The 13512-nt window shown below is 41.6% G+C and overlaps 2 protein-coding genes across 3 annotated transcripts; both read right to left on the reverse strand.

The window, feature by feature from the left end:
• Nucleotides 1-5186: 5186 nt before the first annotated feature.
• On the reverse strand, nucleotides 5187-8063 carry LOC146751681 (obscurin-like). Its single transcript, XM_085533870.1, has 3 exons — nucleotides 7204-8063; nucleotides 6100-6368; nucleotides 5187-5456 (listed from the first exon to the last, which is right to left on the reverse strand). Exons 1-2 carry the CDS (start codon nucleotides 7512-7514, stop codon nucleotides 6335-6337), a joined length of 345 nt encoding a protein of 114 aa, XP_085389996.1. The 5' UTR covers nucleotides 7515-8063; the 3' UTR covers nucleotides 5187-5456; nucleotides 6100-6334.
• Nucleotides 8064-8638: 575 nt separating this feature from the next.
• Nucleotides 8639-12158, reverse strand: LOC146751682 (obscurin-like protein 1). Of its 2 annotated transcripts, none has more exons than XM_085533875.1 (2): nucleotides 12011-12158; nucleotides 8639-8900 (listed from the first exon to the last, which is right to left on the reverse strand). In XM_085533875.1, exons 1-2 carry the CDS (start codon nucleotides 12126-12128, stop codon nucleotides 8725-8727), a joined length of 294 nt encoding a protein of 97 aa, XP_085390001.1. In that variant the 5' UTR covers nucleotides 12129-12158; the 3' UTR covers nucleotides 8639-8724. The 2 variants fall into 2 exon arrangements, 1 of the variants encoding a protein (XP_085390001.1); XR_014941270.1 differs by lacking the exon at nucleotides 8639-8900 and adding an exon at nucleotides 10032-10164.
• Between the last annotated feature and the right edge of the window lie 1354 nt (nucleotides 12159-13512).

The following is a 13512-nucleotide window of genomic DNA, read 5'->3' on the forward strand; positions in this document are numbered from 1 at the left end:
TGCTGGCACTGCCAAGGACTGATTATTCATCTTTAGTAACTTATGAAAAGAAAAGCCTCAGAAGTGTTCAGGCCACACAATCTCACAGATAGAGTTGGAGCCTTGTTCTTGGAAGAAGTAATAGGTGAGGACATGACTACTCATCACAGTCAGCTTTAATACCATGGAAATACTAAGTTGCAGTGATGCAGACAGTCAAAGACTAAGAAGGGTCAAGTTGCTAAGCTTACAAGGTTAGAGATCTGAGTGACAGAATTAACTATAAATGTTTTCAGAGCTACTTCAGGCTACCAAACATCAAAAAATGAACAAAAACCACCAGAAGTGGTATGCACACATACTTAATCAAGCTAGTCTTCACATATTCAGTAGCTGGCAGTACATTAGTCAGGATAAAGTTTTATGGACTGCATAGAACGTGGAGATATCCTGACCATTCCTACTTGTACTTCCAACTCTACTCAACATACTTTTACTGTTGCTCTTCCTCTGATGTAGGAGTGTGAGGCAGGAGTTAGTGGAACACACTGATATTTTTGTTGTTTGTGTTAACAACAACTACCTTCAGATAAATTTGAATTGTTTACAATTTCAAGCGAGTACCAGCTACATACAGAAAATCACTTTTCCAAAAATGTGTTGATTACAAGCATAGAATTAGTGTTTTTCTTTTTTTGTATAAGGATACGGAGATGTGTAAAACTCACATAATCTTTTACTTTTTCTTCTAAATGAGATTTTAAGTCTTGTAGCTCTGTAATAATGTCATCTTTCTGCACCACGATGTCCATTAGCTCTCGAATCCTTTCATTTTGTGTATTCATTTTCTTGGAAATAAAAAATAAAAAAAAATCAGTCATCAGTTTCTAATGTAGTGTTAAGTAGCTGAATTACACAATGCATTAAAGGCAAATTCAGTTAATCTAAGCTCGGTAAGAAATCTATTAATGGAGCCTACTGGAATAGCATTTTAAGCTACCACAAGTTGGTATTAAAACAATTTTACACAACATCTTCTTGATAAAGTTACCTCAGTTGCTTCTTTAAGTTGCTCAACAGACTCATCCAATTTAATCACCTGCATTTCAAAGTCTGTAACACACAGAAAAGGTTGTATTACATAAGTAGCCAATAGATAGTTTATTAAGTAATCATTTTTTCCAGATATTCTAACGTTTAGGTAGCTTTTGAACAGATTAATTAATTTGCATGTGGTCTTCACTTATTGGGAGTGATTCAAAAGTTTTCTATATTTCTTGGAACGAAAACATTGCATCAACAAGACATAAAGAAGAGTAGAGATTACAATATAAAAGTAAAAATCAAGATATAGACATTTAACCCCATACTTACGAAAGCGTAAAGCTGCTCGTTGCAGTTTAAAGGAGGGGGAAAAAAGAAAAGAAATAACCAAAAACCGTGGAATTGCTGAACCTGAATATACACAAGGAACAAACTATCACTTATCTACAGGCTATGGTTCCAAAGGTAGAACATCTCCTCTAACTCCTACTCAAACTGGTTATTTCTATTTTAGATTAATGAACTATTTCTGTCTTCTACCTTTCACATCGCATAACTCACCTTTGTTCTTCTGCATCAGCTCTTCTTCAGTTTTAAGTAGTTTGGTGTTTCTCTCTGTTAGCTCTTCTTTGGTCTCCATCAGTTCAAAGTTAGTTTTCTCCAGCTGCTTTTCAAACCAGCCAGTATCTTCCTTCGGGTCCCCCAGGGATACAATGGAACTATGTGCTGCCTCAGCTTGCTCTTTAATTTCCATGACATCATAATGCACAGAATCAAGAATGCCCTCAGGATCAACACAGGTGTCAGGCACTATGCTATGTTCTCCACCCTGAAACGTAATTTATAATCAGTTAAAACTGGTGAATAGCTGACTACATAATAGCTGTTATTTCTACAGATAGTCTGGATAGCCACTATGAAGACAGCCATACAAGAAGTTTTTAATTTCAGCTTCAAAACCCACCTCACAAATTTACATACAACATGACAGTGATTCGTATGGGGGGAAGATAAGTGGCATTCTAGTAACAGCTAATATATTTTATAGTATTTGATGACCACACTCCCCCTTTTTTTTTTTTTTTTTTTTTTTTAAATATTACCCCAGATTGATCTCCTTCAAATTTAACGTACAAGTTTGGACTCCCCTTTTCTTTGTATACAGCGTAAATTTTCATTTTGTGTTGCAGAAACAAGGAAAACGCCCAAATTCCCAAAGCTTTCTGAAACTGTTCTTAAGGCTCAGCAACTATTCTAGCTAGATGAAGAATAGATGTATCTTGCTCATCATACAGCAACACAGCATGCACTTCTTTGTAAACAGCCTTGTGTTTCTACAAGATGTGCCCATAACATTTAAATAGTAAAAAGGAAAATATTTAAGAAAAAAAAAAGAAAAATACCAGGGTGTCATGGTTTAATAATTTCGTAATTTTGCTATCAGTATTCCACATCATAACGTCATATAAAGCATGAATACTTTTACTGCTCCTGAACACTTGCAGTATATTGTTGATATTGTCGTGTGGGGCCATACAGCAGCAGAGATTTTCAAGAAAAGAAAACAGATAATCCAAATTCTTTTGCAAGCTGGTTTTGCCATTAAGCGCAGCAAGGTGAAGGGGTCTGCACAGGAAATCCAGTTCTTAGGTGTAAAATGGCAAGATGGGCATCGACACATCCCAGCAGATGTGACTGACAAAATCACTGCTATGTCTCCTCCCACCAACAAGACAGAGACCCAATCTTTTCTGGAAGTAGTGGGCTTTTGGAGAATGCATGTCCCAAACTACAGCCACATAGTGAGCCCCCTCTATCAGGTAACACGGAAGAAGAATAATTTCTCATGGGGTCCTGAGCAGCAGCAGGCTTTTGAGCAGAGAAAACAAGAGATAGCCCGTGCCGTGGCCTTGGGGCCAGTACGGACGGGACAGGATGTAAAGAACATCCTCTACACTGCTGCTGGAGAGAAAGGTCCCACTTGGAGTTTGTGGCAAAGAGCTTTAGGAGAAACCCAAGGCCAACCCCCGGGACTTTGGAGTTGAGCATATAAAGGGTCAGAGGAGTGCTACACTCCAACTGAGAAGGAGATCTTAGCCGTGTATGAGGGGGTTTGGGCTGCTTCTGAAGTAGTTGGGACAGAGGTTCAGCTCCTTCTAGCACCTCGCTTGCCTGCGGCCCCCCTGTCACGGACACAGGTAGATTTTTGTCTAAACCGTGACAACTACCCAGAATGCAGCATAAGGGAATTTTTGCCTAGAACTCTGGAGGACTATTTGTAACTCAGAAAGGTCAGAGATAGAAAGTTCACACTGATTTCTGGGTCACCAGCCTCACCGTACATCAGCATTTTTGGTTTTTAAATGATACATAAAGTTCTCAATAGCACTGCTCTAGTCGGTAGTTCTTTCCCTTTCTGTGCAGCTTGCTCTGTGCATGGCTTGTGAACTGCTATTCAGGCCAGACAGCTGCAGCCCCAAAGACCTGCCATAAATGTACAAATTCTACCAGGATAATGTCTTGATAATATGACGAAGGATGCGGCTTTCTCGCTCTGACATGTAAAAAGTGCACTTCCACTTTCTTCAATTTTCACATCTGAAAGTTCCTTGATAAAGTAATTAGGTTTTTCTGGAAGGAAAAAAAAAAGGATGAGGGTGTAGGACAAAGGGATTTGTTACCCCAACAAGTCCCAAGCATACAGAGGTGTCCTGAATCTCCTTTGCCCTCATTTCAGAATATCACATAGAGATGCAAAGAGTCTAAGAAGACCACAGAGTCCACCCATTTACATAGGTTTGATAATTCCAGTAGATATCTGGAAAGTTCAATACCATTATACATGCGCTGGTAGGATCTCATCTGATAAACTGCATATAGTTTGGATTACACATATTCAATATAGACTAATTCAGATTGCCATCTTTTCTTGGCTCACTAACACCCAAGATCATAGAATCATAGAATGATCACAGAATCATAGAGTGGCCTGAGTAGAAAAGGACCTCAAAGATCATCTAGTTTCAAACCCCCTCCAAGGGGTCACCAACCACCAGACCAGGCTGCCCAGATCCACATCACACTGGAGAATCATTCAGTTTCCAGATTATTTTAAGGAAAAGATTTTAATCCATCATATTTTCTGAAAACTAAGAATTGATCCTGCTCAAGGAAACAGAAGAGAAAAACATCACCCACAGGCTGCAGATATTTACCTCGACTTCTCTACATGCCATCCCCAGTGTGCTTTTCAACTCACCTTGCACAGTGACCCTGGCTTTTGTTATGGAGTCCTCTGTCTCACAGGGGTACTCCCCACTGTCCTTGGCAGTAGAGTCATGGATGATCAGAATGGCCACACTTCCCTCCTGCTGCAAGTCGTACTTCTGGCTTTTTCTGATTGCTTTGCCATCCTTGTACCACCTGATGTTCAAATCCGGTTTTGACAGCTCACAGCTCAGGCTGATGTCCTGCCCTGCTGCTGCTGTCTTATCCTCCAGCTGTTTTGAAACCTCAGTAGGTTTTCCTGGAAGAAAACATTGCTTTTTGAGTAACATACACTTAGGGTAGGATGCCTCTCTCAAAATACACGCATCTACATGCTGGAGATAAGTTAGAGAGGCACTTGCAACAGAGGCCATCCTACAGCCAGCAGTAATCTGCAAAGTACAGACAATAGAATTCCAGGCAGCATTTATTTTCTCTTAAATCTACCCAATTGAGGATGATGAACCATGTCTGAAAACTGCCTCTCTCTTCTCTCCACTCATCACACTGGGAGCCTCAGATGATGCTCTCAGATGCACATGTTCTAGATAGGAATTTGTTGTACAGCTAGATGATGTGAAGGCCATCCCTTCAGCTTATACTTAGAGGATTTTTGCTCCCTCAGTTCCCTCAACAGATCATTCCTGATTTACTGTTAATGGAACAAGCTGTAGTGAGATGACCATTGCCAACACTACCCCAGTGCTTTGGGTAGTTCTCACATTTGTGTAAAATGTTTCCTCCTTTTACTTATTTTTAAGAGAAATTCTCAGTGCTTCAAGGTTCAAGTAGAAGGTTGCTATTCACTTTAACCATATTATGAGTTAGCTCTCACGACAATCTTATCAGAAGACAGTTGAAGGAATCAGACCCCAGAATCTCTCCCATCTCATTACCTTTCACAGACAGAGAGGCTTTGGAGGTTAGACCACGGGCAGTAAAAACGACTTCCTCAGTGTCAGTAGGAGTCACACTTTTGATAATGAGAGTATATTTCCGACTCACGTTAGAAGCTTTAAATCGCCCACCACTTTCCACTCTGCTTCCAGTCAGTGTCCAGTTGAACTCATCAATGCTTTCATGGGAGAGAATGCATTCAAAAGTACAATCTTCTCCCTCCTGGATTTCAGTGTTTTTCAGCCGTTTGGTAATGCCAATATTCAGCTCTGGAAGATAAGAGATAGGTTAGTATGAGGTTTATATGGAGAAAAGGCATTTGTGACATATGTGAGTAGCAGTACTGGTGTTTTAACTCAGGATTTGCAGAACATGGCTGTGTTCCTTACTGATGTATTCTCTAAGACATTCTCCACTCAGAATTACCAGAAAGCTATAAAAAAAAGAGACGTGAATCTCTTGTCTTTGCTCTGGAAGAACTACAAGGCGAGCAGCTCAGTCCATGGAGCAGAATGAAGATTCAATGAGCTACAGAGGGAAAAACCTAACAGAGAGGACAACTCTAAGATGCTGCGTGAGAAAAAGGGTTTTGCCTATGACAAGAAATTAACTGTTTCTATTAGCTCATTTGTTACCATCCTACCCCTACTGGTGTTCAAACCATTTCTCCATTTTAGGGATGTTTAGAAAGGAAATATTTCCAGGACATTCTTGATGTGTTTGGTGATTTCCATGGCAAAATGAGATACATTTACATCAAAAGCAATGGGAATTTTCCAGACATCACTGCACTAAATTGCAGTAATACACTTCTATTGTAGAAACTATTAAGGCTCAAGGGGGAATAGGTGTAAGACATAGTGACCACACTGAATGTGCTTTCAGCACTCCTTTACTTTCCACAGTACTTACCCTGAATGCCGACCTTTGACTTGGCAACATCAGTGCCAATATCACAGGTATAGAAACCTGCATCTGACATCTCGAGGTCATGGATAAGGGGACATAGGGTCTTCCCAGACTGTACCAGTTCATACTTGTTGCCAGAAGGGAGCACAACACCGTCCTTTTTCCACACTGGTTTGACCTTCTCTTTATAGAGACTTCGCATTCCAATTTAATCACACCCCGCTCCTCACCAAAAACATCATCCAAGGACTTCATGAAGACAGCAGGGTTCTCTGCAATTAAACAGGCAAAACAGAACAACATGATACAGAAGATCAGACATTTCCAGTTGCTTTCAGATTTTTAAAGAGGGATAAATAAATCTTCACCACTACTGACGACACCAAGATAGAACCTAAAGCGGTTTCATGTCTGTTGACTGAATACGCTTTATGGAATTCTGAACTAATCAGTAAGAGAATACAGGGAACAGGAGGGACAGCCTGCATTGCTTTGGGTGGGACTGATATCATATGAAGTAATTGGGATGCAGCTCTTCTAAAGCTGGAGAGCTGGCATTGCCCTCACATGGAGCAGAGCTCATACAGCAGGCCACAGGATTAAGAGGAACACTTTTGATTTTCCTGTATTATTGACTACTCTTATCTGTCTTCTATTTCACACATCAGATTTTTATACTGGGGAAAAAACTTCCACCAAATGCAAAAGTAAGGAGAAAGAGGAAATCCTTCAAACTCTGAGCGCATAGAGTAAAAGAGCTTAATTGCAGGGGAGAGCAGATTAGAATCACAGTATCCTTAGAATTGGAAGAGACCCTTAAAGGCCATCTAGCCCAGCTCCCCTGCAATAAAAAGGGACATTCACAGCTAGATCAGGTTGCTCACAGCCTGGTCATTAGTCATCCCAGAGGCAAAACACACACTGAATGATCTCTCCCTGCAGTCATAAATCCTTAATTCCATAAATCACTGGAAGAAAGCCCATCATGACTTTGGTGGCTATCTGAGCCCCAGAGAGGTGAGCTTTAGAAGCAGGACTGCTGCACAATAGAATGAACTGGAGCTCCTTAGCATCTCTTACATCCAGGAGGGGTGTGATCAGACCCACCTATCACCTTCAGGTGCGCTTTCTGACACCCTGTCTGACTTCACTGTCACTGTGCCAGCATCCTCAGGCTTAACCTGCTTCATTGTCATTGTGCAGCAATTGCCAGTGTTCTTGATGTCATTGTAATTGTTGGTGTAAAGGAGGTTGCCATTCAGGAACCATTCCACGTCCTCGTCATCATAAGACAGCTCGCAGGAGAAGACAGCAGAGCTTTCTTCTTCAATTTCCACATCCTGCAGGTGCTTCGTTACTTCTACATTGCAGGCTGTGGGGAAACAAGGTGAACTGTTACCACTGTTACTATAAATCATACTGGGATGTGGTAGAATGGTTGGACTAGATGATCTTTGTGTAATCTTCTCAGTGAAGACTATACATTTATAAAGTTAGCAGGAGAGAACGGCAGAAATCAACCTCAAGACGAGAAGTCTGAGGTGAAATAGGACATGGAAGAGGCCACCCTCCCTGCTCATATCTTCAGCTGTCAGCGTGGCCTCAGTCTCTGCAATTCCTGCCTTGCACTTGTACACACCAGCATCATCGGGCTTCAGCTTCAGAATCTTGAGCTCTGCTGAATGCTTATTCCTCTTGATCTTGTACTTCTCAGAGGGCTTGATGAGTGTGTGGCCCTTGAACCATTTCACAACCTTTGGAGAAGGCCTGAAGTCACAGGACAGGATGACAGAATGACATTCCAAAGCTGTCTTGTCCTCCAACTTCCTGGTGATTTGTATATGGTAATCTGCAAAGCAGGGGTGGAAGAGAAGAAAGGATGAGGACAATTGGAAGAAGAGGAAAGTCTCTTGCGTGTATTCCATTCCTAATAATGTCAAGTTCACAATGGTTTTTTGAACCACTCCAAAGATAAAACAAACGATTGTCTATAGGGAATGCCATTGACTACATTTCTATAAAGTAATACTGTATATTATCTACCAAATGCAAGGTCCAGCTCTTGTTCTGTGCTTATTAAATTGCTCCCAGTTGAGGCTTTTATTCAAATAAGAGTGAGTTGAAAATATAACAAGTACTTTAGGGTGTGAATGGAGACTCTTACGCTGGGGACAACAGCAGATAAAAAACCTGGAAGTTTCTTTCAGGTGAAATCAATGACAAACTGCATCAAATTTAGGTGCTACCAAACTTAACCTTGTCTAGTTCAGAAATACAATTAATTTCACCTGATTTGACTTCTTTGGTATAGCCAAGGACAAAACCTCAGCTCTGCAGATCTGAATAGTAAGCACATCACAGCTATTCAAACAGATCTTTTACTGAGATGCAGCTGTCTCATTTAGTGTCCAACGACTTTGAACTGGAAATGGAGCAGACCCTCCAGACACACACACAATATTTCAAAGACCCCAGTGAAGGAAGGCTGTACGTTAATTAATTCTTCATCTTCATGATATAAACCAAGCCAGGATATGTTACCTCTGACAAGCAGATTGGCTGTGGATTTTGATTTGCCAATTGAGAACTGAATGGTGCTTGTCATATCAGTGGTGGTTTTCGGTATGGTCAGATGGTGCCTTCTTGCTGCATAATCAAGTTTCTGCCAGCCTGTAAGACTTCCCCACGTAGATACCACTTGGGAGGTTTCACAGAAGGAATGGATATCTCGCATTCAAACTTGGCTTTTTCAGGCTCAGTCACATCCTCATCACACAGCTCCTTTATTAGACTAATGGATTGCTCTTTAAGAAGGATGGAACAAGAGAAAGCAGAGATGTAGAAGGAATGTAAAAAACCCTTACATTATCACCCTACTTACTCACATCAGCATAACTGCACATGAACACTACACCTATCAGCTCAAAATGCCTTTAAAACATCATTAAAAAATAATATGAAGAAAGGAATGTTGTTAAGAAGTCACATGAACACTACACCTATCAGCTCAAAATGCCTTAAAACATCATTAAATAATATTCTAAAGAAAGGAATGTTGTTAAGAAGTCAGACAATAAGACTGACAACCTGAAGAGAGTCCAGATCTTCTGATTCCCAGTCCAACATCCAAATCAAACCATGACCTTCCCATCCCAATATCAAACTCCTCGCATTACGAAATGGAAAAGAGGTTCAATGAAACACAGACATTGATAATTACTTTGGTTAAATACAGCAACTTAGCTCTGAACAACAAGTTTTCACCTAGTAAAGGTCTCTGTAGCTCAAATGTAATGACTCTACTTAGGAGAAATTCATTTTCCAGGATGTTCTTGCCCTTATAATGGTAACAGTGGCAAAGCTGGGGACTGAACTCTTGAGTAGTGTGCTAACTCAAATGTCTCCCTTTTCTTTATCACACTTAACATCATATATATACCCTAATATTGCATATATTAAAAAAACAAAACAAAACCAAAACCCTGTGTTCTTTTCAAACAGACAGAGAAAATGAAGAAAAAGTCAAGCTATGTTTTTTATCCCTCAACGTTCAAACACAAATCTGAAGTTTAAAAGTAGAAAATCAAACTCGTAAGAAAATAATCTGTTCTACTTAGCAAAAGTAAAACCCAAAAGACTAGCTGGATATTTTGTGGGCAGAAAGGTAGGTAGGTAGGAGTTTTTATTTCTGTCAAAGGTCCTGGTGGCGTTCAACTTTTTTGACATTCTTGCAAATGATGTTAGCTGGTCCATGCCACTTGTTCCACCCTAACCTCAGTCCCAAAAAAAAAGGGGAACTCCCTTCTGAACCTTCTTCACTTCATTTCAGATGTCCTTTCTGCTTCATCTCCAACCCACCCCCCACTCAGGAGAAAGATCTCCCTCTTACACCCTACCATCTAGCCGCATTCTGAAGTTGTCATCAGCCTTCAGCTTGTTGTCATCTTTGTACCACTGGGTCTGAACCTCATCGTGTGAAATCTCACAGACAAAAGATGCACTCCCATATTCATTCACTTCCACATCTTCCAGTGGTTTAACAATCTTGATATCTCCAGCTGTGAAATACTAGAGATATATTTGTCAGGGTATTTCCAGAACTGAGTGCAGCATCTTTTCCTTACACATATTTGCTTGGAAAATAAGTAGGATTATGTTTTATTCTAAACCATCATCCATTCCTGAGTCATTTCTCTCTTCAACACAGTCAATGCATTATTGCCCTTGAACTTAAAGATAGACTTACTAGCTACAATGGAGCTCCCTGCAAACAGTTTTCATGGAAACCAGAATCTCATTTATTCTAAAACCTTTCAAGCAAAATTAATTATAGAAAAACAATAGAACTGACTGAATCTTTAAGGTCATTTTGTTCCAGTCCCCCTGCTATAGGCAGGGACACCTCCCTCCACACCAACTCTTCTCCTCAGGGTCAAGGCTTCTCTCAAATCATTCTCCTCTAAGCCTGTGCCTGTGCTTGGGATTGCCCTGACCCAGGTGCAGGGCCTTGTACTTGGCCACACTCAAGTTCATGAGGCTGCCAAGGGCCCACCTCTCCAGCCTGTCCAGGTCCCTCTGAGTAGCATCCCTTCCCTCTAGCACATCAACAGCACCGCTCAGCTTGGTGTCATCTGCAAACTTGCTGAGGCTGCATTTGATTCCACTCTCCATGTTGCCTACAAAAATATTAAATAACACTGGTCCCAACACCACCCTCCACCTGGACACTGAGCTATTGACTGCTGCTCTCTGAGTGTGACCATCCAGACAGTTCCCTATCCTGCAACTGGTCCATCCATCAAAACCATTTTTCTCCAGTTTGGTGACCAGGATGTCATGCAGGACGGGATCAAATGCTCTGCACAAGTCCAAGTAGATGATGTCAGTTGCTCTCCCATTATCCACTGATGCTGTTACTCCATCATGAAAGGCCACCAAGTTTGTCAGGCATGGCTTGACCTTGAGGAAGCCATATTGGTTACCACCAATCTCCTCATCTTTATTTTCCAAACTATGCCAAGGAGAACTAGACAGAACTCTACAATGTCGTGTCACTACAAACCTGTCTGAACCATTGGCTTCTCTGCATGCTCATCACTAGTCTCTCCTTAGCTTGTGTGCCCACAATGTATGGGGAATGTCAGCCACAAATCTTACCTAGGGGACATCTTTGCTTCAAAGTCCCTTGAACATCACACAATCCCTTTTAACTCTCTAGGTCTGCACTTATTTATGTCAGAATCAGACCATATTTCTGTGCTGCTATTTCCCTTTCCTTCTGAAGGGCCTGGATACAACTTGGATTAACCTCAGGAGCAGAGTTCCTGCATAAAACAGCCAGTACTGAAACAGCAACCCAGCCTGGTTGCAGACTGAGAGAGAAAATGAGAGTTCACCGCCTGTGAATAATGAGACTTCTCTTATTTCCCTGGGAAGTAATGCACACTTTTTTACTTTGACAGAGCTCCTTCCCATCCTAGAAGGGAAAATATCAAGTCAAATCTACATTAGTCCTTCCATCTCTGCACTGGGCAAAGGCAGCCTTCAGATCAATGCTTAATTCACCCAATTCCCTAGAATTAATGGAACTGTACTTACTGGAACATATGCTGAAGCTTAAGCACAGTGCAGTGTTTTCAACATGTAGGAATGGCTATAGAACACGCATATATTCTGGCTGACATATGAGAGCTTAATGCACTGCAGAGGACTGTTAACAAGCCCGTTTGGACATCACCTTGAATAAATGACGTTATCCCCAAGTAAGGGAAGGAACAACTGAGCACCAGGGAGGTACACAAAGGGCCAGAGCAAATTCTCACACTGTCAGGTGCAAAGAAAACTCAGATTTCACCCTAAAACCCAGTTCACAACAAGGCTACAAAATCCTGGCTGAGAATTTCTGAATGCTCACCAGTTGTTTCCAGCTCGAAGGTCATCTTCTGGCCAGCAGCATGGCAGATGTATTCTCCAGCATCTTTCTTCTCCAGCTGCTCCACAACCAGACGCCGTGTTTTGCCCACAGATTCCATTCTGAACTTTCTGGAGGAGGCAAGCAGTCTTCCATCCTTGAACCATTTTACTCCAGTTGGATCCTGTGCTACTTCACAGCTGAGGGAGGCACTTGCTGCCAGGGCAGCACTCACCTCTTTCTGCACCTGCTCCTGGTTTATAAACACAGGTTTTGGCTCTGAGGGAAGAAAAGAAAAACAGAAGGACTGAAATGAGACCATCTTGCAGGTTTGTATGTACAGGTTGGAACAGGTTTAGGTTACCACTTGTGCCCAAACTAATAGCCTTCATAGAGAATATCAGCTCTTCTGTTGAAACAAAGTGTCAAATCTAGGCAAGAAAGAACCTAGGAACTGAAGGAACCAAGAGGGTCCTTGAACACCAGTCCCATGGTTGCAAGTCACTATGCAAACATATTTAACCCAAAAGAACATCTGACCTGCAGGCAACCAAAACCTGAGTTCCTTTTGCTTAAGACCCACTGTGAAACATCAAAACACATAAACATGTGATAGTCAAACCACTGGCTGCCTTTTCATGACCCAGAACAGTACTCCTGGCTTCCTGAACAGACTCCTCATGGCCTCTACCATTGCCACAACTGTGACTGTCAAAGGCACAAAGGAAATATGCTCACCAACGCAGTCCTTTCTTCTTTGTGTGTGATTTGCAGATATCTATCTTACTTTGAGCTCTGGCAATAGTCAGCTCTACCAGGTCTCTTACTGTGAGTAGCAGACTCACCTATCCAGATGCAGCCTCCAATATAAAGGCATAGTAAAAAGTCAGTGTACTACTAGGAGAAGTTCCTGCTTCTCCTGCCACGAAAGGCTGCACGTAGAACATGCACTCCAGCCTCACTGCATATACTTATCTTAGTCAAATGTTTCGGTGAACAAGAATTACAGTTTGGGATCTCAGGCACTGGAGAGATTTGAATAATATCTTGAATATTGCTTCCACTGTACATATATCAGTAATTATTATTCTACAGACAGACTGAAACAGGTCTTTGTGCCATACTAAATCCAAATACTTGCTACAAACCCAGGCAATCAAGTATAGGGGAAAAACCTCAGCACAGACTACTGCAACTGGATCACTGTATAATAGAAACTAGATTTTACTTTACTGTTCTCTGCTGTATTTCATACAACACCTGTCTTACCTGTGACACGAATCTTGAAGGTGAGTTTCTGGCCAGCAGCCTCGCAGCTGTACTCCCCTGCATCTTTCTTCTCCACCTGGCTCACCACCAGCCGACGCTGTTTGCCCTCTGACTCCACCTTGAACTTCTTGCTCGAGGTGATCAGTTTCCCCTCCTTGTACCACTTCACCTCCATCTTCTCCTGGGCCACCTCGCAGCTCAGCGTGGCATTTTCTGTTGGTGCAGCCTTCACCTCC

Source organism: Coturnix japonica, unplaced genomic scaffold (genome assembly GCF_054131305.1).
Source record: "Coturnix japonica strain WE unplaced genomic scaffold, WE-NBRP24 Scf065, whole genome shotgun sequence".
NCBI classification, from domain to species: domain Eukaryota; kingdom Metazoa; phylum Chordata; class Aves; order Galliformes; family Phasianidae; genus Coturnix; species Coturnix japonica.

What these genes read in the sequence shown, in the direction of transcription:
- LOC146751681 (XM_085533870.1), bottom strand. Translation starts at nt 7,514, where the DNA reads ATGATTTATAGTAACAGTGGTAACAGTTCACCTTGTTTCCCCACAGCC. An exon ending in AGCGCACCTGAAGGTGATAG is followed by an intron (nt 6,369 to 7,203) that starts GTGGGTCTGATC and finishes GTTTAATTGCAG; the next exon opens with AGAACCCTGCTGTCTTCATG.
- LOC146751682 (XM_085533875.1), bottom strand. Translation starts at nt 12,128, where the DNA reads ATGGAATCTGTGGGCAAAACACGGCGTCTGGTTGTGGAGCAGCTGGAG. An exon ending in CTTCGAGCTGGAAACAACTG is followed by an intron (nt 8,901 to 12,010) that starts GTGAGCATTCAG and finishes TCCTTCTTAAAG; the next exon opens with AGCAATCCATTAGTCTAATA.